Source organism: Mirounga leonina, unplaced genomic scaffold, assembly GCF_011800145.1.
Source record: "Mirounga leonina isolate KUSES-001 unplaced genomic scaffold, KU_Mleo_1.0 Mir_153, whole genome shotgun sequence".
In the NCBI taxonomy this organism is placed as follows: Eukaryota; Metazoa; Chordata; class Mammalia; order Carnivora; family Phocidae; genus Mirounga; species Mirounga leonina.
Genome location: NW_023270387.1, coordinates 887,558 through 915,067, shown reverse-complemented (window position 1 = coordinate 915,067; position 27,510 = coordinate 887,558). Strand labels below are relative to the sequence as shown.

The 27,510-nt window shown below is 45.6% G+C and overlaps 1 protein-coding gene and 1 long non-coding RNA gene across 2 annotated transcripts in view; one reads left to right on the top strand and one right to left on the bottom strand.

Annotated features, from left to right (window-relative positions):
- The window catches only part of MMP20 (matrix metallopeptidase 20), a 48,035-nt gene extending 37,931 nt beyond the window's left edge, over positions 1 to 10,104 (top strand). Inside the window, exons 9-10 of the mRNA XM_035008803.1 lie at positions 8,704 to 8,807; positions 10,004 to 10,104. Of these exons, the coding sequence (XP_034864694.1) occupies positions 8,704 to 8,807; positions 10,004 to 10,104 (205 nt within the window). The remainder of the gene's footprint in view (positions 1 to 8,703; positions 8,808 to 10,003) is intronic.
- Positions 10,105 to 14,020: 3,916 nt separating this feature from the next.
- LOC118013154 lies at positions 14,021 to 16,271 on the bottom strand. Its single transcript, XR_004679934.1, has 3 exons — positions 16,193 to 16,271; positions 15,650 to 15,755; positions 14,021 to 14,038 (listed from the first exon to the last, which is right to left on the bottom strand). It is a non-coding gene; the product is annotated as an uncharacterized LOC118013154 (long non-coding RNA).
- Between the last annotated feature and the right edge of the window lie 11,239 nt (positions 16,272 to 27,510).

Here is a 27,510-nt window from a genome sequence, read left to right as displayed (position 1 = left end):
GGCCAGAAAGTCATGGGCAACATCTGCAAAGTGCTCAAAGAAAAAACTCTCAACCAAGAATCCTACGTTCAGCTAAACTATCTCAAAAATGGAGACCAAAGAAGACATCCCCGGATAGACAATAACGGAGAGAATCTGTTGGAGCATACCTGCCTCAGAAGCAATACCAGAGAAAGTTCTTCAGGGTGAAGGCAAGTGACCCTGAACGGTAATTTGAATCCACATTAAAAACCCAAGAGCAGTAGTAAATGTAACTATGTAATCATGAAAGATTGTCTAAAGGTATATTTCCTCCCTTTCCTTCTCTTAACTGATTTTAAAATTAACTGTTTAAAACTGCACACACACACACATATGTTCATATATATAAAACTGTACTGTTGGGCCTATAACATACCAAAACATAATATATTCGTCAATAACAGCACAAAAGCACTGGGTGTGAGGAAAACTGTGTCAAGCTAGGGAAATGATACCAAATGCTGACTCAAATTCCCTGGAGCAGCAAAAGAAAACAGAAATGATAAATAAGAAAGTTAATATATCAAAGACTATAAATATATGTATTTTCTCTCCTTTCAGCTTCTTAAGAAGATATCAAATTGTATAAAATTGTAATTAGAGCAATGTCTGTTGGGGGTTTGTAACATAGACAGATGTAAGATATATAAAAACAAGACCATCAGAGGGAGGGACAAAGAATAGACTTACAGGAGTTCTGAATCTCCCTGGAATTAAGCTAGTATAAATCTGAAACAGTTTATGGTAAGTTAAGTTATATATGATATGCTCTCTGCCAACCACTAAGGAAATAACTTTTTAAAATGTAGTGACAAAATCATGAAAGAAATTAAAATGGTACACTGGAAAATTTTCACTAATGCAAAAGAAAGCATTAAGGAGTTAAAAAGGAACCAAAAAGACATGAGACATGTAGAAAACAAAAAGTAAAGTGGCAGATATAGATCCAATTATATCAATAATATTAAATGTGAATGGATTAAACAATATAATCAAATGACAGAGATTATTAGACTGGATTTAAAAAAAAAAAAAAAAAAACAAGACCCAACTATAGCTATTGATAGGAGACACATTTTATATTCAAAGATACAAATAGGTTGAAAGTAAAAGGATGGAAAAAATATCTATCACGCAAACAGCAACCATAAGAAAGAGTGGCTATATGCTAATATCAGGCAAAACAGACTTTCAATAATGAATAGAGCAACTAGACAACAAGATCTATAAGGAACAAAAGCCATGAAGATCACTATAAACCAACAGGACCTAGCAGTGTCTACAGAACACTTTGCACAAAAGCAGAATACACATTCTTCTCAAATGCTTATGGAGCATTGCCCAGAAGAGGTGACGTGTTAGGCCACCACACACATCTCCAAAAATTTAAAACAACTGAAATCATATAAAATATCTTTTCTGATCACAGTGAAACAAAGCTACAAATCAATATGGGAAGGAAAACTGGAAAAATTACAAACATGAGGAAATGAACATACTCTAAAACAATCAATGTGTCAAAGAAGAGACCACAAGAGAAATTAGAAATTAGAAAATTAAAGATGAATGAAAACAAAAACCCAGTATTTAAGAACATATGGATGCAGTGAAAGCAGGACCCAAGGGAAATTTATGTCTCTAAATGCCCATTAAAAAAAGGATCTTAAGTCAATAACCTAACCTTCCACCTACGACACTGGGTACAAACAGCAAATGAAACCTAAAGCAAGTGGAAAGAAGGAAATAATAAAGATTGTGGTGGAAATAAATGACGTAGAAAATATTATAAGCAATTTGAGGAAATAACAAAACTAAGTTTGGTTCTTTGAAAAGATCAACAAAATTGACAGATTTCTCACTGGACTGACCTAGTTAAAAAGAGAAGACTCAAATTACTAAAATCAGAAATGAAAAAGGGAACATGACTACCAATCTTACAAAAATTAAATGGACGATAAAGGAGTCCTATGAATAACTGTATGCCAGTAAATTTGATAACTGAGCTGAAATGACAAATTACTGGAAGGGTACAAAGTGACGAAGCTGAGTCAAGAAGAAATAGCCTGAATTAACCTATAACAAGGTAAGAGGTTTAATTCATAATCAAAAAAATTATCCATGAAGAAAAGCCCAGACCTACATGTTTCAGTAGCGAAATTAATTAATGCCAATTTTTCACATACTCCTCTAAAAAATAGAAGAGGAGGGGTCATTCCCCAACTCATTGTACGAGGGCAGCATTACCCTGATACCAAAAACAGACCAAGGTATCACAAGAAAATAAAACTTCAGAGCAGTATCTTTTGTGCATACGGATGCAAAAATCCTCCAAAAAATAGCAAGCCAAATCCAGCAGCATATAAAAAGAATTACACACCATGACCAAGTGGGATTTCTCCCAGGCATACAAGGTTGGTTTAACTTCTGAAAATCAAATAATGTAATACACCATATCAATAGAATAAAAAACAAAAGCCATATGATCATCTCAATAAACGCAGAAAAAGCATTTGACAAAATCCAACCCTGTTGCAAAATAAAAACTACTCAACAAACTAGAGACAGAAGGACACTTTCTCAACCTGATGAAAGGTATCTATGAAAACCCACAGCTGATCTCCTACTCAGTGGTGAAAGCCTGGATGCCTTCCCTCTAAAATCAGGAACAAGACAAACATTTTCACTCTCACCACTTCTATTCAACATTGTACTAGAGGTTCCAGCTGGGGCAATTAAGCAAGAATTAATAAGATAAAAGGCATTCAGACTGGAAAGGAAGTAAAACTATTTCTATGTCATGTGATCTTTTATATAGAAAAGCCTAAAGAATCCTCCAAAAAACCTGTTAGAACTAAGTTCAGCAAATATACAAGGTATGAGTTCAGTATGCAAAAATCAATTTTAGTTTCATACACTTCAATGAGTAATCCAAAAATGAAGAAAACAATTCCACTTATAATAGTATCAAAAAGAAAAATAATATTTAGAAATAAATTTAACAGAAGTAGAAAACTTATAGCCTGAAAACGACAAAACACTGTTGAAAGAAATTAAACAATCTAAATGGAAAGAGATCTCATGTCTGTGGATTAGAAGTCTTAATTTTTTTTAAGATTTTATTTATTTATTTGAGAGAGAGAGAGAGAGAAAGAGAGAGCATGAGTAGGGAGGAGGGGCAGAGGCAGAGGGAGAAGCAGACTCCCCACTGAGCAGGGAGCCCGATGCAGGGCTCAATCCCAGGATCATGACCTGAGCTGAAGGCAGATGCTTAACTGAGCCACCCAGGCGCCCCAAGCCTTTTTTTTAAATGACAACACTCCCCAAATTGATCTACAGGACTCAACACAATCCCTATCAGAATACCACTGGTTTCTTTGTAGAAATTGACAAGCTGATCTTAACTTCATATGGGAATTCACAGGACTCAGAATAACCAAAATATCTTGAAAAAGAAGACCAATTTGGAGGATCAGAATTCCCAATTTCAAAACTTATTACAAACCAAGAGTAATCAAGACAGTGTGATATGAACATGAGGATAGACATATAGATGAATAAAATTGACAGTCCAGAAATAAACCCATATATCTATGATCAGCTGATTTCTGACAAAGATGCTAAGGCCATTCAATGGGGAAAGAATAAAATGAAGAAGTAAAGCAGAAATGAATACTCAGGAGTTCCATTTTGTACATGTGGAATGTGACACGCTGGTGAAACCCAAGAACAGAAATGTCCAGAAGAGAGTTCTCTATTCAGGTCTCGAGCTCAGAGAATTCAGGCTGGTAATACAAATGTGCATTTCATCAAACAATCCGGCCATCGATATTTTTCAGCATTGTTACATAGTCTTGTTTCAAAATCCTCATAGGCAGGGTTCCTAACCCACATCTTGGAGGGTATGGGGCAGCTTCTCACTCTTCTCCCTTCCCATCCCTGACCACTCTCCTTCTCCAGGGAAATCACAAAGGTCCCATCCTCCCTGAAAGCCTTGTCTTTCCCAACTAGAAGTGGATTATGAATTTCAAAGGGGATTCTGGGTTTCCATTTCACTAGAAAGGTCTCCTTGAAGAAACTTCTTGAAAACATCTATTTTAGATCAATAAATTCCCCTTTATGCCTTCCTTTCTCACATTTTCCGTAAGCAACCTTTTGCAGACGCAACTCCCCATTTGGTACTTCAAAGGAGGCAGGATGGGGTCAGTTTTGCCACGGCTGTATGACAGAAATCATCGTAATTGACACACCAGAAATTCCTAACAAATCTAAATTCAGAGCATAAGATTAAACAACATGCAGGCACTTTACTAAAATAGTCCCGAAGCCCTTAGATGACCAAGGCGGAGAGTAAGGTAATATATCTGAGAAAAGCACCTCACATCTATGGTGCTAGGGACATTGCCAGTAAAGATTAGCGGCCAGGAATGATTTCTGTACTGTCTACGCCCATTAATCAATAGTCAGTGATCAAACAGCAGCCCATACAGGAAAGAAACCTAGTTACAGGTCGATCATTTTTACTTGGTATTTAGGTTTCACAAACAAGACCTCAGTCATGAGAAAATGCATGCAGTGATTTCCACAGGTCCCTGGTACACAGTAGATGCACAATAAAAAGGCAGTTCTTCCCTTAACATTCTAATCCAGCTAGTATTTATTGATGGCTTATCATGTCTTAGGAATCCTGCTGAGTATTTCCTCATATTCTCTCGTTCTCCCATCTGCCTTCTCAACAATCTTTTTTTTTTTTTTAAGATTTTATTTATTTATTTATTTATTTGAGACCAAGAGAATGAGAGACAGAGAGCATGAGAGGGAGGAGGGCCAGAGGGAGAAGCAGACTCCCTGCCAAACAGGGAGCCTGATGCGGGACTCGATCCCGGGACTCCAGGATCATGACCTGAGCCGAAGGCAGTCGCTTAACCAACTGAGCCACCCAGGCGCCCTGCCTTCTCAACAATCTTGAGAAGTAGGCATCCCTATCTCCATGAAACAGTTAAAAACATGGCATCTCCGAGAGCTGGGTCATTAGCTCCAGGTCACCCAGCTAACGAGCGGTCCACCTGAGTCTGCGTTTCACACCCTCTGAGTCCAGACCCGGAGGCCCTCTCCATCGACCACACACAGTCTTCTTCGTTCTTTTCACCACGTATCTACCGTCAAACACCCACACTGGTGATTCTCACCCTGTCTTTTAACTTCCTTTTCTATAATCCTCCACCAAATCTGCAACAGAATAGTAGACCTTCTCAATCCTAGGCCCTTCTTGCCTGCGTTCTCTGGACTACCTCCACGTTGTCCGGCCCTCCTTTCTCCACCTCTTCTCAACCTTGCCTCTACTGCAGAATGTTATCCGGAGGAGGAGGTGTGTTGGAAGATCAGGTAAAGATTAAACTCCTTGATGACTTAGGAGCTCGGATCAAATCACGAAGTTTACTCGCGCTCATCCTGGCCAGTCAGTTAATGGTTCTTGGGGCCCTGAGCGTGTCTATGTACCAGGCATGTGCACGCGTGTGTGCAAATTGTCTCTCATCCTCATGACCACTGTTTTCCAGATTAGGAAACCGGAGCTCAGAGCACTTTCCCCTATCACAGAGCCCAGAGATAACAGAGTCATCTCAAACCCGGAGCCATCCGATTATATGCTCTTTGCTCTATAACAGAAATCCTCAAATATCTGTCCACAAACCAAGGGCTAGATTATCACAAAGTTTCCACCAATCCACAGCAAAATAAGAACAGAACAATATTATAAATGTAGGGGGTGTAGTCTGGGTCAGTATAAAGACACATTATTGGCAAGAACCATCTTTTATGCTGAGATTATGTCCTTTCTGCCTTTTTGGTGTTAAAGTTTCTTTTCTTTGTGAAATGATAATGAAAATAGGTGGTAATTTTTTTTTTGATGGCCTGATGGTAATGTCCTTAGTTGGTACCACGAAAAGTAGGTAACTCTATGGTAGCTTTGTACGTCCCATCTACATAACGTCTACCAACAAGGTCCAAATGAAATATTTATATGTTATCAGCTAATCCCGAAATGGCGATTTGTGTTTCAGACCGATACTTTGAAATAGATTGTGTTAAGAGTAATACTCTTTAGAAAGCAGTTACAGGATAAGCAAAGGGCAGAGAGGAGGCTAGCCCACAGGGAATGGGTCTGTTAAATACATAAGCGGTAGAAGGAGCAGAGAAAAGAAACAGTGATTTCACAATTTCCCCAAGCATTTTGCCTGGGTTTTTATAAATGTGATTGAGAATTAAAATTCCCAGCTAGATGTTGCTTCTCTAAAATTTCTCCTGAAAAAAATTTTTTTAAGATCTTATTTATTTTATTTTAGAGAAAGAGCGTGACTGGGGGGAGGAGCAGAGGGAGAGAATCTCCAGCAGATGCCATGCTGAGCGCGGAGCCCCATGCAGGGCTTGATCTCAAGACCCTGAGATCATGACCTGAGCCAAAATCTAAAGTCAGGGGCTTGACAGACTGAGCCACTTGACAGACTGGAACATTTTTTACATATAATATTATTACCTCCATTATCCTCTGAACAGGTATAAGATTTTAGGCGTCACCACCACCTAACCTAAGCAGACAGATAAAAGAGAAAGATCTTTCTTCCATATCTTTCTATTGGATTAATAACCACTATTCTCTCTTTAAAACATACTCCTGTATTTAAACTGTTTCTCTCTTCTCAAGAAAAAAGCTATTTGCTCTGTCCTTTGATCCTTTCCAGTCCTCCCCATCCAATGTAAATAGAATACAGCAGACCCCCACTTGGAATAGTCTCCCTACAGGGAGTCTTTAATCAGTCACTTGCTGGGAACTGAGAACACATTTTGCCATAAAACAATATAAATGGTGATGACGTTCTCAACATCCCTCCCAAATGTTTGCTTACCGTGCACAAAGGTTGGGCACAGCCCTAGTTTAAAAGCTCAGCCTCGAGTCCTCTGTTCAGAGCAGACAGAGGTGAATGGACACCTGAAAGCCGGGCCACCGCTCTCCCTGAGCACAGGGTCTCGTGCTCCAGCCCCTCCCTCCGCACTGTCCCCTGCACCTGCAGGCCCGTCCTCATTCTGCCCTCTCCCCTGCATCCCCCTCCCCAAATACTGAACCTTTAGAATTATCGTCCTCACTCTCTCCTGCCAAAGCTTCCGTTTCCTCCGCACAACTGTCTCAGGGAAGCGAGCCAAGGAAGCAGCCTAGCCAACGAAGGTTAATGTGTGAACAATTTTTAATAAGGGACTCCAGATTTCAGATGGTGGAAGGAGGCGGACGTAAGAGATGCAGGCCATGGGGGGTGGGGCACTGTGCCCAGGCTGTTCCTTTGTTTTCCTTCCCGTTCTCCCCTGACTGCACTCCTGAGACGCTGCAGTCTCTCGGATGACACAGGGGCCCGTCCTGCACGCGGTATCGGCGTTTCTGATGAGGGGGACACGGAATGTTTTCCATCTCTGTCTGTGCTACAGTGACTCGCAGAGCTCGGTTTTCCCCTTGGCCCACTGGAAGGTTCTAATGACCCGCCCGAAAAGGGCATCTGGAACAGTCAGCCTCCACTTCTTTCCTCCACACTCCCCCAAGCAGCTCAACCCGCTAGTCACACTGGCCCGAACCCTTCTTTGCCAACGTGCAGTCCTGCTCAGGCTCAAGAGGATCTGTCCCCGGCCATGGGAGAGGAGGTGGGCGTCTGCGGCTGCGGGAAATGGCTCGGGGCTCCAGGCACCAGCAGAAACTGTCTGACCTCTTGGTGGGAAAAGAGTGGGGTGTCCACCCTGGGAATGCCCCCGCCGGGGGCTCTGCGCCGATGAAGAAGGAACTTTCTCACTCTTGAGACTGCCTAACTGCCTACGTCCTGAGCCCATACCCATCATGCTGTTCACACGAGTCACAGTCTTCTGTACAAGGGGCAGCATGGGTCACAAAGACGTGCATTAAACAGTCTTCTGAGTTGTCGTTGCATGGTAGCTGCTGATCCAGAAAGAGAAACCTAATCTACTATTTGGTCAGGTGTATAATGTTCCCAGGAAACAAAAGCAATTTAATTCCATTCGCCTGATTGAAAAGGCAGAGGCTCAGTTATCTGAGATTTTCTTGCTACTTATCTTTACCTACTGACTGTTTGCATATGTGTTTATTCATTCGTTGTGCGTTGTTTGCCCAGTCCCTCTACCGATACAGAGCAACGGAGCCCATGGATAAAAGCCCACGAAGGGCTCTCAGCTGATTCTTGGATAAGAATCCAAGCCCAGAAATACTTACATGGAGTGGGGTGGGGGAGCATTGCAACAGAGAATAAAGCAGCAAAAATACATGTAGAGTTCCTTTTGAAAGGCAACATATCTTTTTTTAATTATAGGAACATGTTGCTATAATATATAAATAATTCTAAGACTAATTCTAAGAATATGTCTATTTACAGACTATTTAGAGCAAATGAGCAGTCCTAGAATCTAAGGAACTTGGGAGAGAAGTGATACAGTGTGCGTGTGCGTGTGGGTGCGTGTGGGTGCACACGTGTGCGTGTGGGTGCACGTGTGTATGGCAGGCGAGGCACAGAGAGACACACAGACACACATCTAAAGTAAGTCATATGTCAGCCTGGCTAACGATGCACTGTGTCACCTACAATCAATAAAAACCTCTTGTTAACATTATTTATGGAATAATACTTCTTCCAGCTATGATGAAAGAAAAAGGAAAATGGAAAAAGACTACCCAAAGAACACAGAAGAGGAATTCTCAGGAGTTAATGGCCAAATAGATGCCGCCGTGGAACTAAATGGTGAGCATCTCCACCAAAATCTTTCTTTGCGGAAGAACTGTAACAGGAAATCTGGGCTCTGCTTTAACCTATGACAAAACAGGTTTCCAGATGGGAGTCCTTGGTTCCGAGTCCCTTACAAATTTAGGTAACCAGGTCAACTATTAGAAAGAGTACAAAATGTCTACCATCGAGACTCTCTCTCTGCCAATAGCAAGTTTTAGAAGTATAGCTTCAGTCCGTAAGTTGGTTACGTCTTTTTTTTTTTTTTTTTAGATTTTTTATTTATTTATTTGACAGAGAGAGACACAGCGAGAGAGGGAACACAAGCAGGGGGAGAGGGAGAGGGAGAAGCAGGCTTCCTGCTGAGCAGGGAGCCCGATGTGGGGGCTCGATCCCAGGACCCTGGGATCATGACCTGAGCCGGAGGCAGATGCTTAACGACTGAGCCACCCAAGCGCCCCAAGTTGGTTACGTCTTAAAGTCCACCCAGTCAAAACGGCCTCTTTCCTCTTGAAAATGCACATACTGTCAACCTTCCCAGAGCCTTTCCCCACCCCCTCACCCAACTCCTGAAATTTAACACAGAGCGGGGAAAGCTGAACTGAACAGGGTTGAGTAAATGTGACTGAATCTCGTGGACCAGCCGACACCTTCTTCCTGAGTCTAGAGCACAGAGCTGGCCTCTGTTCAGAAATTCAAAGAGAGTTCCAGACACGTTCCCTGCTCCTGTGGGATGGCTAATAGCTCTGGGAAATGCCCCTCCGTCCAGCAGAGATCACAGTACCAGAACCAAGACAGTCTATGACCAGTACTGAGTGGAGTGCAGACCTCACAGTGACTGCAAGAAGTGAGCTGAGAAAGGAAAGAGGAGAACCGGCCTCCACAGTGGGAGTTTGCACGGTGGGACTTCAGCTGAGCTTTAGGGACGAGTTAGAGGTTTGGGCAGGGACAGAAGAGGGGGGATCCCTGGAGGGGAGCAGCAGCTCCAACACAGCTGAGCCCCACCTGCTGGGTAAGCACCCCTGGGAGAAAGTGAGGAGCGGGGACGGAGAAGAGGGAGGTGCTGGGCCCCCGGGCTCTGTGAGAGCCGGGCGCAGACCGGCAGCTACCACTTGGCGCGTCCCCAGACCCCCTCTGGGGCCACCTACAAACCCTCCCTTTATGGATCTGCAAGTCATTTCCAGTAACGACATTTTCAACTTTGTCTCTTTTAGGCTACATTTACTTCTTTTCAGGACCAAAAGCGTACAAGTATGATACAGAGAAGGAGGATGTGGTCAGTGTGCTGAAATCTAGCTCCTGGATTGGCTGCTAATCAGAAAGGTCTAGTGTTTTCTGGGGAGTGGTCATGACCGCCAGCAGCTGGTCCCTGGACCGCAAGGACTAAAGCAGGATGTAGGATAGGGATTCTTCCCACGGCCTTCAATCCTAAGGGCAACTTAGAGTTCATCGAAAATAATTAAGCTTCTAAATGTTGTCATGGTTGCAGATTCATAAATCTAATCTAAATGGGCAATTTCCGTATGGTCAGCTTCACATAAAATCAGAATTGACACAATGCTCTCTTCCATGAGACACCCACTGCCTTTTTTTTCTTACCTAATATATGGAGGCAAATTGATAAATTTGGTTTTTGTTACCAAGAAGACACCTATTTGTGGATTCCCTACATGCATTATAACTCTAATAGGCAACATCATTGCCGTACAAACTGTAATTACTCTTTATAAGCAGTGGCTTTTGTGGCCTCTGCATTCGTTGTGATGAATACAAATCTGTCTGTCTTTACCTTGGACACATCACAAACAAAATACCGTGTAAATCTTGTTTCTCGTTGTTTGTTGATTAGCTCCGTGTACTCACTGGTCTTTGAAGTAGGTCATAGCAGGCAAACCTATTCAAATGAATTTTCACGCTAGGCAAGAGATGGACACTTGGCAAGAGGAAAACTTTTAACAAAAGCCCATAAAAATGTCTAAGAACAGTTCCTCATTTCTCTTAATATTTACTAGCTTCAATCACACTTTATTTGGCAACAAACTGTACCTCACGGAAACCCAAAACCCAAGAGAGTATTGTGAGCACGCACACCCAGGAGAAGTAACAGTAACTCACTGCATGTCCTGCTTCCTGACAATAAAACACCCACCGAGAACCGTCTTTAACCCTTCCGAGGGAGTCTCTCCGGAGTGGTTTTCCATTTAGGGGAGTCTCTCTGTTTAGGTTTTCCTACTTCAAGCTAAGCCTTTTCTCTTTCTTACCTACTCATCAGTACAGGGAAAACACAGCTGTTTGTCATTGTTATGACTTTTGTTAACCTTACCCTCTAAAATGTAAGGATTCTAAAGATTAAGTGAGTCTAAAATTAGGTGATAAATACATTTAGCGTACTTCATGGGCCGCCCGGAATACCCACAGCACTCCACACATTAGCTGTTGCTGTCACCATCACTGATTAAACTGGGGTCACCGGATGAAGGAGGGGTCGGGCCGTTCCTGGCTGTGACTCCCAGCCTCCCACTTGGTTTCTGTTACTGAAAGTGGCTATTTATACAAGCAGATGTTGACCCTGACGGTTGAAGACAAACTCTAGCACGCTTGCTTTCCCATGTCAACGGCCTTGATTGAGGAAGCAAAGCCGCTTTTGCAAAAACAGCCAGCGGAGGAGACGTGCGTGATGGCAATGAGCACAGAGTAAAAGCAGCCTGGAGCTCCGAAATGCTAAAACAGAGTTAGCAATAAATGAGCGGTTCCACTCCTGGACGCACAGCTGTGAGACCTGAAGACACGCGCACAAACGTGGATGAAGCTTGCAAACAGGACGCTAAGAAACCAGACGCAAAAGGCCACCGACTCTAGGCTTCTGTTTCTATGAAATGTTTGGAATAAGAAAATCAGAGACAGAAAGCTGATGGGTGCTTGCCAGGAGTTGGGGGAGGGGCGACGGACAGTGACCGCTAAGGGGCCGGGGGTTTCTTCGTGGGGTGATGAAAATGTTCTAGAAGTGATGATGGTGATGTTTGCACAACTCTGTGAATATACGAAAAGCCATCGAATTGTACATTTTAAGTGGATAAACTGGATGGTTTGTGAACTGCATCTCAATAAACCTGTTGTCTTAATAATAATAATAATAAGCAAGGAGCTCCAGGTTATGTGATGATCTCTGCATGGCGCGCCCTGGCTAACTGGGGCAGGGACCACACGGCAGTGAAGCATTAGCCCGAAGACATCTGGGGCTGAGCTCCACCGGCCAGACTTACCCTGGTGCCCGGGGCTCACCCGGGGGCATGCACAGTGTAGACACTTCACTAAATAGACGAACGTTACTGAAAGCAAAACAGCATGTGCTCTGAGGTCTGACTGGCTTCGAACCCAGATCTGTTCTTTTTAGCTGTGTGGTGTCGGTCAGTTCCTTAATCTCGGTCTCAGTTTCTTCCTTTGTAAAATTAGAATGGAAGAGTCCTTACGCCCTAGAGATATTGAGAGGCTTATATATATATAAGCCGAAATATACAAAGCCCTTAGATAGTCCCTGGTGCTCTTCAGGGGCTCTATAATTGCTGTTCTGAAGCAATTCGAAATAATTTTGTTTTGAGATATTTCGGGGAATTTGTATATATCGCTCGAGATAGCTGAAGACACACGAGCTATATGGCACCACGAAGATTGATGACCACTGACCTGAAATTTTTCCCTTCCAAACTCCAAATAAAATCAATAATTAAATAATATCCTGACTGTTGTTAACTCCCATCCCCCAAGACTAATTCTTATAAATTACTATTCCTTTGTTGAGTCAGAGAACTTCTGGCTCCCAGACACAGTGGTCTGTATTCTGGAAAGACAGTCTCTCTAGCCCACAAGAAACAGTGACTGTGTTTGTGTCAAAACTCACTTGGGGGCGCCTGGGTGGCTCAGCTGGTTGAGCGACTGCCTTCGGCTCAGGTCATGATCCTGGAGTCCCGGGATCGAGTCCCGCATCGGGCTCCCTGCTCGGCGGGGAGCCTGCTTCTCCCTCTGACCCTCCCCCCTCTCATGTGCTCTCTCTCTCTCATTCTCTCTCTCTCTCAAATAAATAAAAAAATAAAAAATAACTTAAAAAAATAATAAAAACTCACTTGGAATATATACGTGCTCACCTGAAACAATTTTGTGTCAAAATACTTTATGACATATATTCCTCACTTGGCTTCAGAGTAACTGAGGGCAAACATGTTTTGTTAAGTAACAGTTTCAAACACAGTGTTGTTCAGTGGGTCCTCTTGAGATCAAGAGTAAGCAGAATGGAGTTTTCTTTCTGATGACATCTGTCATTGTCCTATTAACCTCAGGGGTAACTATTTATGAGCGGCCGGAAAGCTCTTAGAAAGCACCAGAGGGCTACTAAGGACGAGTGGATTCGCCCAGGTGGGGAGCTTCCCTAAGAGCTCTGCCCTAAGTTTTCTGTGGCTAGAACCAAGCTCACTTCCAGTCAGCCTGGTGTGAAACGGCAGACCCAGCGGGTCCGTCCGGTCCTCTCTTCTTTTCCCCATGGTCATTTGGAAACGCCTTAGGCCTCCCTCTCACGGGGCAGATGGCAAACGAACTATGCAGGTTTTAATCTGGAATTCTGTTTGATATATGTTTAAATTATCACAGCACCTTCAAGTGCTTTTGTTTCTATATTATCCAGGTGTCTTCTTATTCTTGGTTTTAGCCATTTCCTTCTATAGACAATGATACGGGAGGTTTTTTGTGAATATTCATAGCTAAAATTACCCAACAGAGAGCCATTTGAGAAAAAATGCATAACGCCGGTCAACAGGTTGGAGTTTTAGACTCCCATACGGAGCACAGGAGAGTCCAAGCCAAAGATTTTCTGTACGTCACCCCTATAGACCCGAGTAAAAGGAAGAGAACGATCCTCCAATCATTTCCATCTGCTGAGCCTGTCCTTGGTGCCATTCCCAACCCCAAGTGGATTGTGGGCATGACCAGACGAAAGCACATCTTGTTGTACCCATAACGTCCCTGCCTTGCTCCCACCACCTACACTCTTGTCATTGAAATAAGAACAGAACCGGGAAGACTGCTGGTGAATAAGTTATAGCAGGAAATCGGTGAATGACTCTGGGTTCCGAACGAGCCTTCTTACAATGCACACGTCCTTCATCTCTCCGCCATGAATCCCTCCCTTTAATTCAGGGCATCGTTTCAAATGGTTGGGGATGAAATTAAACTTCTGTTGTGCAATGCAGCATGTTGTCCTGACAAAAGAGGGAGAGGAGAGATGAGGAGAGAGAAGGACAGAGCGACTCAATGAGAAGACATTTGCAGAGACCAGTTGAGAAATGGAACATATAAATCCATTTTAGATCATCAGCAGTGGGAAGGGGGGAAAAAAAGCATGTCTGTGTAAGTAGCCAGCAATTTGTTTATCCTTGAAAATCCCAGGCCTGGGGCGTCTGGGTGGCTCAGTTGGTTAAGCGACTGCCTTTGGCTCAGGTCATGATCCTGGAGGCACAGGATCGAGTCCCGCATCGGGCTCCCTGCTCGGCAGGGGGTCTGCTTCTCCCCCTGACCCTCCTCCCTCTCATGCTCTCTGTCTCTCATTCTCTCTCTCTCAAATAAATAAAATCTTTAAAAATAAATAAATAAATAAATAAGTCTGTCCCCTCATGGAACCCATTACTGGAAGTCACAGTGTTCAGGTCATACATGGAGTCTGCCAGTTTTATCCTCGTATTCTAATAAACCTCATAACATCCCTGAGATCCAAAGTCCTATCTAATAGAAGCAGCTGCAGGTGAGGGGCGCCTGGGTGGCTCAGTTGGTTAAGCGACTGCCTTCGGCTCAGGTCATGATCCTGGAGTCCCGGGATCGAGTCCCGCATCGGGCTCCCTGCTCGGCGGGGGGTCTGCTTCTCCCTCTGACCCTCCTCCCTCTCGTGCTCTCTGTCTCTCATTCTCTCTCTCTCAAATAAATAAATAAAATCTTTAAAAGAAAATCCCAGGCCTGTAAAGCAACAATGAGCAATGTGAGCTTCTGGGGCTGGGCAGTAGATGTGTTTACAGCTCCCTCTCCCAAGGCCGGGAGGCCAGGAGTCCAACGCGAGCCCATCACGAAAACCGCTGACCTGTGGCGGATACGTTTCCACACTGTAGATGGTGACTCTGCCAAGTGCCAATTTCTGGACGTCGGGGATGTTACCGGCAGCTGCTTTTGAAAGATTTCGTCTCTTCCCTAGAAGAGCTTTATCTCCATAAACAATACCGTTGGCCTTCCTGAAGGATCTAGCCACCCAGTGTCTCCACCCTCTGCGTTCACTCTTAGTCCATTCAGAACTTTTGCGAGGCGTTTACTTTATGCTGACACCTACCTGGGCTCAGCTGTGTTCCGGCGGGAGCTTTTGCCCCCAAGGAACACACACATTCTGATGGGAGAGACAGTCACTATTCCAGTGACTAGATAGTTGTAGATGTACTGAAAGATATGGAGCGTGCTTTGAGAAAAACAAAGCAGGGAAGAGGGTAAAGCGTGTTGGAGTGCCATTTTACTAACGTGTGTTTGGGGAGACGACTTACTGAGTTGGGGATATTCATTCAGAGACGTGAGGAAAGGCAAGGGGGAGCCATGGAGGCCCCTAGTTTGAGGCCGAGGAAGCAGTAAGTGCGAGGAAGGGGCTGGGCAAATTTGAGGCCCAGCAGGAAGGAAGGTCCATCTGGCGGGAGGCCGTGGGGGGAGGACACTCAGACGGAGGGAGGTGGGGAGGGCAGACAGCCGGACGGCACAAGCCTCGCTGGCCACCAAAGGAGATCAGTTCTGCACTAAGTAGACAAGCGGGGTTCTGAGCAGGTGCATAACATGATCTCACTTACGTTTCGGAGAATCCCCTGGCTGCTGGGTGGCAAACATCTTGTAAGAGTCAGGGGGCGCGGGGACGCCAGACGGTGGTTTTCTTCCAGGGCAGAGACAGGGGCGGCGCTGACCAAGGAAACAGCCGCACAGACAATGGTCAGACAGAGGAGAATTTCTAGGTAAAACCAGCAGGACTTGCTCCTAACGTGTTTTATGGAATTAAGAAAAAGCACAGAGTAAAGAATGACTCTAAGGTTTCGGGGCTTAGTGAGTGGGAGAGCGGTGTGCAATCTGGAATCAGCTGGGTGTGAGTTGCCCATTCGACGGGCCAGGGGGGAGGCCGGACCAGGTGGACAGATGGGGACCCGTGAGTTCCAGGAGGAGGTGGGGCTGGAGACAGACCCTGCGAGTCACCGCCTTCCTGCTGCCGTCCACGACCCCGGGAACCCCCACCCCACACACTAGCATGGAACTCGGGGCAAAATGGATTCTACAAGAGTGAGAAGGCAGGTGAAAACGATCTCAGGTGGTTTTCCATCACATGCAGTGCTCAGTCTACTGACCTGTTCTCTGTCCCCACTTCAAGAACATGGTTCAGGGGCGCCAGAGGGGCTCAGTCGGTGAAGTGGTTAAGCGTCATGATCTCAGGGTCCTGGGATCGAGCCCCGCATCGGGCTCCCTGCTCGGTGGGAAGCCTGCTTCCCCCTCTGCCTCTGCCCCTGCTTGTGTTCAATCTCTCTCTCTCTCTCTCTCTCTGTCAAATAAATTAAAATCTTATAGAAAAAAAGAACATGGTTTAATGCTCAACAAGAGTCTTGGGTTTTCTTTTTTTCTTGGTTTTTATGTTTCTCGGTGCAAAAATCAAAGCACAAATCACAAAAGAAAACACAAAATCTTAAGGATCACTCCCCTAGAAGAAAGTTGTTCGTCGTCCAGGAATCTTAACTGAATACAGTAAAAGAACTTTCAAGACTTTCCAAAACTCCGTTTGTTCCTACAGTGAAAACACCTCTGTAACGTCAGCAGACCTTACAGAGGAGGTGACTGGCAAGGTCTCTACCAGATTCTTCTGTCTTTACCTGCAAACCAGAGTCCCTGTGTCTCTACCACAGGCCACGAGGTTTCCCGGTCCCCAAATCAATGTTCGATCCAAAGTTCATGCCTGGAACCCAGTCCGGGCGCCCAGTGGAGCTTGTTTCGGAGGGTCTGTCCTGCTCTCCAGCGGATCAGCGTGCCAAGGGCCGGGACGAATGCCAGATGGGAAACCCTTTCCTGCCCGACCTAGGGTATGCGGCCAAGCCTCTGCCTCAGTCTCCTATCCAGCACATGGGTTCCTAACCCTGCTTCGAACCCCACACCACTTGGCTGGTGTCCCAGAACTCTAGTCAGCACTTTTGGTTTTCTTTGCTTTTTTTTTTTTTTTTTTGACAGAGAGAGAGAAAGCGAGAGAGGGAACACAAGCAGGGGAGTGGGAGAGGGAGAAGCAGGCCTCCCGCCAAGCAGGGAGCCCGATGCGGGCTCCATCCCAGGACCCCGGGATCATGACCCGAGCCGAAGGCAGGCGCTCAACGACCGAGCCACCCAGGCGCCCCAAACACTTTCTTTTTTTTTCTTTAAAGATTTTATTTATTTATTTGACAGAGAGAGACTCAGCGAGAGAGGGAACACAAGGAGGGGGGGTGGGGGAGGGAGAAGCGGGCTTCCCGCCGAGCAGGGACCCTGACGTGGGGCTGGATCCCAGGACCCTGGGACCATGACCTGAGCCGAAGGCAGGCGCTCAAGGACCGAGCCACCCAGGCGCCCCAGAACTATTGGTTGTCAAGCCTCGTTGCACACCTGTGTGCTTTGAGACTCACAACAACCCCGAGAGGTGTGCTACCCTCACAGTCACGTGCTAAGACCCGAAAGGGGCGTGAGCTCGTGCGGGGAGCACCGCCGATGCTAAGGGATTGCCAAGTGAGCCGCATGGACCACACCCGCTACAGGAACCCAAAGCAGCTCAACGTGGCGAGGCGGAAGGAAGGAGAAAAGAAGGCTTGGATTCTCCTTCCTACAAAGGAACACGAGCTCAGCTCTGTCGTTTCTCACATCAGTACACCCGGGGGTTAGGTTTCACCAACAGGACTTACACCTTTCCAGAAGAAGTGCAACCACATTATCAATCTCTCTCAATCCCCCCTTCTCTTCCTCTGCCAATTACAAGTTATCACAGAAACATGTGAACAAGTTTCAGCCGGCTCAGATTTCACTGAAAGAAACAGGCTTCTTGTGTTTATCCCTTTATTTTTTATTATCAATTAAATAAAATGACTTTCCAAATCTTCAACAGACCTTGTGCGATTCCCGGAATAAACCCCACTTACTCATGATGTTATTATCCTCTTTATATATTGCAGGCTTTGTTTTGCTAACGTTTTGTTTAAAATGCTCGCATCTGTGTACATGAGGGGTATCAGCCAGAGATTTTCTTTTCTGGCGTTGGTTTGGTTTCGATATTTGGTGTATGCTTGTCTCTCTCAACGAGTTAGGAAGTATCTTCTCCACCACTACATGAAAGAGCTTGTCTATGGTCAGTATTTTTTTCCTTAAATGTTTAATAGAATTTACAGTGAAGCCACCTGGGCCTGGAGTTCTCTTTGGGAAGGTTTGCATTATAAACCCAATTTCTTTCATTCATCTAGGGCTATTCAGATCTTCTGGTTTCCCAGTGTCCGTTTTAGAAATTATATGTTTTGGAGAAACTGTCCATTCCAGACAAGTTGTCCTTTGACTTAACACATGATCAAATTCTTATCAATGCTCTCTGCGTGTTCAGACATAGTTTTTCAGGGTGTGAGCTGTTTCTGGACATCTTGCTCTCCGGAGATGTCTCACTAATTTCCTCTGTGAGCTCCCATTTCCATGGGATTATTGGTTTCTGGCTATGGGAAGGGTGAAGGCCCCCATCTCAGTTTGGCCTTCTTGCTGAGTTTAGAAACTGGGAAGGAGGGGCGCCTGGGTGGTTCAGTCGGTTGAGCAACTGCCTTCGGCTCAGGTCATGGTCCCAGGGTCCTGGGATCGAGTCCCACATCGGGCTCCCTGCTCTGCGGGAAGCCTGCTTCTCCCTCTCCCACTCCCCCTGCTTGTGTTCCCTCTCTCGCTGTGTCTCTCTCTGTCAAATAAATAAATAAAATCTTTAAAAAAAAAAAAGAAAGAAAGAAACTGGGAAGGAATTGAGGCACCTGAGGGCGGGGTGCTCAGGGATGAAGTCTGGGCTCAGCCACTCTCATCGATCAGCCTCATCAGTGGATCTCCCTCTCGGAATCGTCTCAGCAATTCAGCATCAGGCTCTGCGGATTTCTGGGGGCTGCTGCTGTGTCTGTACGTTTCCAGGGTCTGGTCTGGACAGAGTGAGAGAGAGGATCTTCCAGGAGCTGGTCAGGCTGACTCTGCATCTTGGTAGTGACTTCTGCTCTGTGTTGGCATCCAGCATCAATTCCACATTAACCGATTCAACAGCTTTTGTTGAGCATCTTCTTGACCCAAGGATCACATCAGCGAACAAAACAAGAGCTCCTGCCCTTAGGGAGCTTCCAAGGAAGACAGGCAATAAGCAGTATACATAACAAGTGCTTAAATTACATAGTGTGCTAGGGGGCGCCCGGGTGGCTCAGTCGGTTAAGCGTCCGACTCTTTGATATTTGCTCAGGTCATGGTCCCGGGGTCCTGGGATCGCGCTCAGCAGGGAGTCTGCTTCTCCCTCTTCCTCTGCCCCTCCCCCTGCTTGTGCCCTCTCTCTGTCCCAAATAAATAAATAAAATCTTTAAAAAAAAATTATATAGTGTGTTAAAAGATGATAAATTCTAAGGGAAAAAATAACTGTAGAGCAGTGTCAGTGGATTGGGACTAGGGGGTTGGGGGGAAAGTTTGTAATTTTAAGTCTGATAAGCCAGGGAAAGCCTCACTGAAAAGGTACAAATTAACTAGTATTTTCATGAAAAAAACAAACCCATTTCTTATTTAAAAATTAAATGAAATGCATACTTGTATTACACTTCACAGTGATAAATCAGAGAAAAGATTTAGCTTTTTTTCATAAAGTCACAATTATTAAACTATTCTGATTTGCCAAAGACTTAGCGTTATTATGTGAACTTAATTCTTAAGATGTTTCTGACTGTACAGTCCCTGTATTTAAAAAAGGATTTTTTTTTAAAAATTAGTACATTTACCATATTAAAAATTCACTTTTCTTATTTTCTGTGAATTGTGGGAATATTAGAATTATATAAGTATTTATTTACCTCTACAAAAATCATCAGAACAGAGCTTCTTTAATTAGAAGACATTATGGAGCTAGAGGGTATGATGCTAAGTGAAATAAGTCAGTCAGAGAAAAACAAATACCATATGATCTCACTCATATGTGGAATTTAAGAAACAAAACAGGTGAACATAGGCGAAGGGAAGGAAAAATAAAATAGATAAAAACAGAGTGGGAGGCAAACTATAAGAGACCCTCAACGTTGGAGAACAAACAGGGTGGGTGGAGGGAGGTGGGTGGGGGATGGGCTAGATGGAGGATGGGCATTAAGGAGGGCACCTGCTGTGATGAGCCCTGGGTGTTGTATGTAGGGTAGGAATCACTAAATCCTACTCCTGAAACCAATACTACACTACATATAAACTAACTTGAATTTAAATAAAATTTTAAAAAATAATAATAGAAGACATTATAATCAAACTCCTTAATACCCTCCAGTATTAATGCCTTCCAGAACTTGTAAAACATTTCCCACTCTCACAATTAAAGGTAGAGCCTTTTTTTAGTTCAGACACAAACACATACAGACTCATAAGCACCCAGAGAGCTTATAGTTTCAGTCTCACATTTCAGCCAGGAGTCAAGAATAAACACAGAAGTACAAAAATTAACTGGTCTACATCTCAGAGCTATTCTCTTTCCAAGTGGGCACAAAATTCTGTACTGATTTGAGCTCACAAACTGATGAACAGACAAGCAAAAAAGACTAATCAACTAGATTCTATGTTGTTTCTCATCCAACAGAGAATTCATCTTTACCATCTAGTTGACCAAATGGTTATGCTATAAAACCAAATTCCGAATCATTGATGCAACCAATTGAAAATAAGTTCTTGACTATGCAAATCAGAAAGAAAAACAAAACACAGTAGAGAGAGACGAAAAGCCATAGAAACAGAGAGTAAGCAAAGCTAAAGTTCTGTTGTTACTTGGCATTCACTCGGGAAGTCAAGAAAGGATGTGCCCGGTTGAGCAAACATGACTGAGCTACTCAGGAAACACAGTTTACTTGACACTTTGTCAAGAAAACTTTATCAAGAAACCTCAGACTTCTTGGTGGAACCTCCAATATTACTAAACTATAATTTCCTCAAAGGTAAAATCATGATTCTCAAACATAAAATGAACATATGTCAAAGAATTTATTTATTCAATTAATTAATGGGGGTACTAGTAAGAGACATTGGAGAACACATATGTGCGACTAGTAATGCTAACATGATCGTGCTCATAAATGCAAAACTGGTTAATATCATAAAATATAATTTTTGCATTTTAATATCTCTATGGGACGACATGCCTTTGCCTTTCTATGGACAAGATTGTTCGTGTTACTGTGGACAGGAAGAACGTGCATTGTTACTAGTTTTCTGCAAGCTGTAAAACAGCCCAGCGGGTCTGAGAGGGTCAAGAACGAAACAGCATTGAATACTCCTGTTGGATCAGCTAGACTGCACTCAGCCCTACTTCACAGAAACAACACTCATTGCGCTCTCTTTTTGACCCATTTCCAAGTCTAATCGTTGTTCCTAAAATGTCAAATAAGTAACAGAAATGAAATTTCCCACCTGAGTTTATTCAGTCCTATAGAATTAATTCTTTGTCCCGCTGATCTTGGGCCAGCAGTCGGCTTCCCAATGTCCGTCTGGGCTAAGAAAAGTCCGCACTGCTACGTTATCCACATTCAGCTAGCTAACGGCTAACGTTATTTGGAAGTTAATTCTAACATTAGTTCCTAAGATTATGGTAGGACTTTGTATTTAATTTTTTCATTTCCTTTTGAGGTTATTTTTACAAATAAAAACAATATATCTAAAGTGAAAATTAATTCAAAGATGGCCCTCTAAGTCAAAAAACCAGTTTCTCCTCCCATTTTCCCAGACACCGTTCTTCAGAAAGTCGGTTAGAGGCTAGCGCTCCTGGAAGGCGGGACATTTGAGGGAAGGGACACCTTCCTGCAGCAGAGCCTCTGACGACGGCCGATGGCGCCAGGGACGTTCATCCGAGCAGCTGAACACAGTGCTGGGCATCCGGCAGCCCCTGCTGCTTCGGATCCGGGGCAAAGCCCCAGCCCCAGGCTTCCAGGCCAGGACCGGCAGCCCCTCCCTTGTCTGTATGCACCCAGAACCCGGCCCCCAAACCCACACCCGAGAGACACTGGAGAGAAGCCTATTCCTGAGGCAGTACAATACCAAACTAATTGGATAAATGAAAATTTTTTATCACGTATTTTTGGGTACAACCAGTTTTATCAAAAGCATAAGAACCCCTTGGCGTTTGAAATGTTCACCTTTGAGGTTAAAGCTTTCTTCAAGCACAAATGTCCGAGGACTTGGCTTTGCTGTTTTGCTAAAGCGCAGGCTTGGGACGCTCGCATCATGAGGACGGTGAGCTCGAGAGAAACGCTTGAGCAGTGCGTCCTGCGGGCCACTGGACATGGACATTATAGAGTGGCTTCCTCGTGTCCTTCACTACCCACCGTACGCTGCGCGCTCCCCGGAGCAGAAAAATACGCACAACATACAGGAAGTCCTCCTTGCCATCCAAGAATATTCATTCTTATTAGATAGACAAGATCCCGTAAATAAGGTGAGCAACGACACCAGAGATGACCCAGCCAGGGGCTGAAGGAGTTCTATAAGAAAATGCCAGAAAAGTTAAGGGCCCACGAATAATTATGGAGGGGTGGGGTTTTGAATCCCATCCTGACATATAGGATCGGGGCGGATGGGAAAGCAAGAGTGGGTATTCCAGAAAACAGGGACGTTGGACCAGAAAGACAGGAACAGCACTGGTGTGGTGTTTGGTGTAGAACATCCCTTTGGTGGCCAAATTGGATTGAATAAAAAGCAAATTTTTTTCACAGGAAAAAGAGTAAAGTAACAGGGAGTGTATTATACGTTGTGCCAAGCGTTTTTGCCTCATTATCATTTTTTAAATGAATCTTTATGAGGAAAAGATCACTATCATCCCCATTTTACAGACAAGTGCACAAATGAGACTCCGCAGGTGAGGTGACCCGAACAGCCGAGGTTGCACCCGAATCTGCCGACTCTCCTCTGACTGTATCAGTACTTTCTCCGACTGTACTCACAGGGAAGGCCAGCCTCAGGGCGTCCCCCAAGAGCAGGTGCATGTTTGAACAAGGACTGGGGATGGAGCTCCCTGCCCAGCACTGAGTAAACGCTAAATAAATATTCATGACACGGAGAATACATTTATAAACAAATAAGCAGAGAATACGCTCTGGGAAGAGAAGTGGCTTAAATAGACAATAAAGAGAAAATTCTGTAACTCTTTAGGAGAAATGAGAGGTGTTCAGACTGTTACATGGGGCTTGCATCGTGAAAGATCCTGAAAATCAAGCTGAAGAAGTCGACTTTAGTTAATAATTTAAAAATGCTGGTTACACAATGGGATTTTTTTTTTTATGGAGCTTCAGAGTAAAGGAAGTATTTACATGGTGGTTGGTTGGAAGGTCGGGAAAGGTGCTTCCCGGTGAAATCTGAAACCAGCCCCAGACACCAGGGCACCAGGGCAGGGACTGACCTGGGGGGGGGGGACGGGCTGCAGACAGACCCCGGGGGACACCAGAAGGCCACTCACCTGCAGGCTCGTCCTGGGCGCCCAGCACGTGTCCGCACCCGCACCTGCCATGGGGACGGGAGGGGTCACCGCCAGCCCTCAGCTGGGCTCGGTCCTCAGAAGCCGGCAGGCGGGATGGACACCCCCAGATGGGGGCCGGGCTGCGCAGGGGGTGAGGGGCCTCGGAGGGCCCGGATGGAGCTCAGGAGTCGCCTGGGGGTCACGTCCTCTCCGTGACCTTCCCAACAATGGTGTCAACTGTTACTGTTGCAAACTGAAAGCAACAATCTATGCCCCCCGCACCCAGGGAACAGCGGACTTCTGTATCTAGATGAGGAGGAGGACAAGGGAAAGAAGAAGAGGAGAGAAGCAGCATAGGACAAACCCCTTGCTTGTCCTCGGAAGACATTGTTACAGACAGATTCAACAGGCGCAGAATTGCTCTGAGAACCTGCTTACGGAAGCTACAAATGCTCGCTAGCGAGTGCTGTGGACTCGGGGTCTCATCTGGGAGCAAACAGCTTATACACAGAGGCGCTGCTCTGTGGACCACATTTTGGGGCGCCTGGTCCCCGGGACATAGCCTTCCCAACCCGCGTGCCTTAAATGCAAACTTTTTATCATGTGAATAATATCATTCGGCTGGTTTCCAAACTGAAGATGCCACAACTTAAGTCATCTGTCAAGTGTGTGCATAAGTATTACATTTATATGCTATGTAAACGTCCATGCATTTCTACCCTATGCATTTATATACATATTACATTCCTATATTATTTACACTTATGTATTATATACTTATATACAATAACTAAAAGCAGATGACAGAGGAGGTATAAAGAAAGAAGGGAAGGAATTGGGAACAAAGTAGAATTGGCTGACAATTTTATAATTACACCAAAAATTATTTCAACAAGGCCTTATTTGTGGAACATTGCAACCAACTGTAAAAATTCTACCGTGGAGAGAATAAAAAGACCATTGAGTTAAATTTCACCAAATGAGAGTTTGATTCTTATGCAGGTAAGAGTGTCCTTGACGGTGAAATTTCAGGGTAGTACCTGTCATGCCAAGAACCCATGCCTAGTGGCCCAGCACCATGGGACCTGCCCTTGTCTATTTGGGGATGTCAGCCAATTCCTACCCAAGATTTAATTATTCTTCTAATGACAGAGCCCCAAATTCCAAAACATGACTACATGACTGACCTGGCCATGTTGTGCCAAGAACTGCAGGCCAGTGAAGCTCGAGCATTTGAGTACCAACAAGCACCAAACCACAGAACTATTAAAATACAGTACAGACAGGCCCCAAGTTGTGAATGGGTTGTAAGTCAAAACTTTGTCAGTTGGCTCTTCAGAACTCAGACCGTATTTCCCATGACGGTGGTCGTAGACGCTAACAAAGACAAGGGTGGTGTAGACCCAGGGGTAGAATTGTTGGGCACCTGCTGTGCATATGTTCAGCTTTGGCATACAGCCCCAAGCGCCCTTGGATATATCAGGTGTCCTAATGGACACTCGCCCCAGTGGTGTGTGAGATCCAGTGGGTGATCATTTCTACTGAGCATCTAGTACGTGTTTACAGGTGTTTCCTTTGATCTTCACGGCAGCTCACTACACTGGGTACCACTGGTGTCTCTGTTCTCAGGCTAAGTGAACCCTAAGAGCCCGAAGTGCAGCCCATGACGGATGCTCTGAGCCATGAAGCCTTCCCTGAGAAAGACTGCAGGGCCCACGGACGCACACACAGGAACACACCCTCCCATAACACCCTGAACAGAGAGAGCTGCAGCCGGTCCTGGGCTCCAGGCATCTGTCAGCAGGCTGATGGGAACAGACAGAGTCTGCAGGAGGGCGTCGGTGTGGGAAGATGGCGCGGGGATTCGGGAGGAGGAAGGAGGGCTCAGGCCAGCGGGAGGTGGAGGACTCTGACTTGGAGACGGTTGCACCCTTAGCCGCCAGCCGCCTGGTTTTCTGGCACGCTCCCCAGAATAACATGGACCCCGGGGCTTTGGATGAAAGAGTGGTTTCACGCGGGCTCCACCTGTCCCCAGGGACGTGGTTGCTATCTCTTCCTGGAACTGCACACTTTGTTCTCTGGCTCTGTTTGTTGTTTGTGCAGGGGACTTTCTTCCTGTCTTCCTCGTTCTGGTGCCGGTCGGTCCTCCTCGCCGGGCGCCCGGGGAAGTCCCGGGGGGCGCGGGCAGGCTCTTTGAGGACCGGAGCCGGGGGGGGGGCAGAAGGTGAAACCGGGCAGGGAGCCAGAGCCTCTGGCTGGCTGGCCAGCTCCCCGTGGTGCACAGATCACCGAGGTCCCCCTCTCACAGCTCCCGGAGTCCCTGCAGGGGGGGAGGGCCCGGGAGACAATGTGCCTCTGTGAGACCCACGTGGGCCTGGCCTTCCTCACGGGGTGGGCACCCCGAGCCAGCCAAGCCGGCTGCGATTCAATTTTTCTCAAACAACCTGAACACAAAAATGAGAGCCCCCCCATCTGCCTCCCCTCCCCTGGTCTGCCCTGCCCTCCCCCGGCCCCCAGCGGACCGCAGCGCCCCTCAGCCCCTGAGGACCTCCACGCCCCGGCAGGCCGACCATCTCTTCTGCCTCTTCTCTGTCCCCAGCGTCTCTTCTCCACGCTCCTTCTGGAGCCTCGCCGCGGGCATCTGGGGCTTGCCACCCTCCAGGCCGGCTGTCCTCCTCGGCAGGGCGCAGCCCCCGCTCCCCACGCCCGGCCCGTCACAACTGCACTGAGGAGCAGGTTGATGGCAACCTGACGGGGAAGACAGGTGTGCAGAAGAGGAGACGAGCCACAGTTCACTGTCAAAGCTTCTGGTCCCCGTGGCACACCGGCATTCTTTCCTGCTGCTTCTCCTCTCGGGCCCTCACCTCCCTCTCGCCCGTACCCTCCCTTTGTCTGTTTCCCCAAATTCAGAGGCCCTTGAACACATTTTTGGGACCACCAGGAAAAACAGGAAATTCCCATGACTTTATCACACAGATCAATTTCGCTTCTTTGACCTCTATTCCCAATTCCTGGACCCTGACTTTCATGATCAAAACGCCATCAGTGATATTCGGCAGACAAAACTGTCCACCCCAGGCCTCCAGCCCCAGCAGTCAATCAGATCTCTGAAACCGTTCTCGACAACCAGAGTCTCCAGTTCAGGTCTCATTCGTTCCCCGTGAAAGCACCTGTCTTCTCCTCCACCAGGAGTCTGTAGGTTGAAGGAGAGTCGTCGGCTCTGCCCCCTCACCTGGTCAACTATCAGAGCTGGGGACTCTTTTCTCCTCTCTCATGGGTAAAAATACTTCTCAAGGCACCGTTTCCTAGAGAGGAATCATGTGTCCTGCGTGGTTTAAGGATTGGACCTATCGGAGAAGGCAAACAATTCTTCTCCCCTATTCCCCCTGGGAAAGTAAAACGCCTCTGGATCATGGGGCCGACACAAAAGAGGCAGCAAACGCGCAGAGTTAAACTGAGTGACAAACTCTTGTCGCAAACAGAAGAATATGCTTGAGATCGAAAACACAACTCCAACGTCAAGATATATGATGTTCACACGAGGGACATTTAGGTCCTCTTTCCTGTGGTCCTTGTGAAAGAACCCTTTTTGTTCTAGTCAATGCCAAGGGTTGAGGCTCAGAACAGTCCTGGGAGGAGGGGTTATTTCTCTCAGCTAATGGGCAGCACCACAGAGGCCCACAGAGATTGAGAGTTTGTCCCAGCAAGTGCCAGGAGAATGAGGACACGTGGCTCAGTGGGGAGCCTCCCTCCCCCTCTGCCCTTTCCCCACTCATGCTCTCTCTCTCAAAAGGAATAAAGAAATCTTTAAAAATAATAATAATTTTTCTTTCAATTTATGTTTATTTTTTCAAATAGTTTCTACGTTTGGGGAACATAAATAATTTTTTTTTAAGATTTTATTTATTTATTTGACAGAGACAGAGAGCGAGAGCAGGAACACAAGCAGTGGGAGCGGGAGAGGGAGAAGCA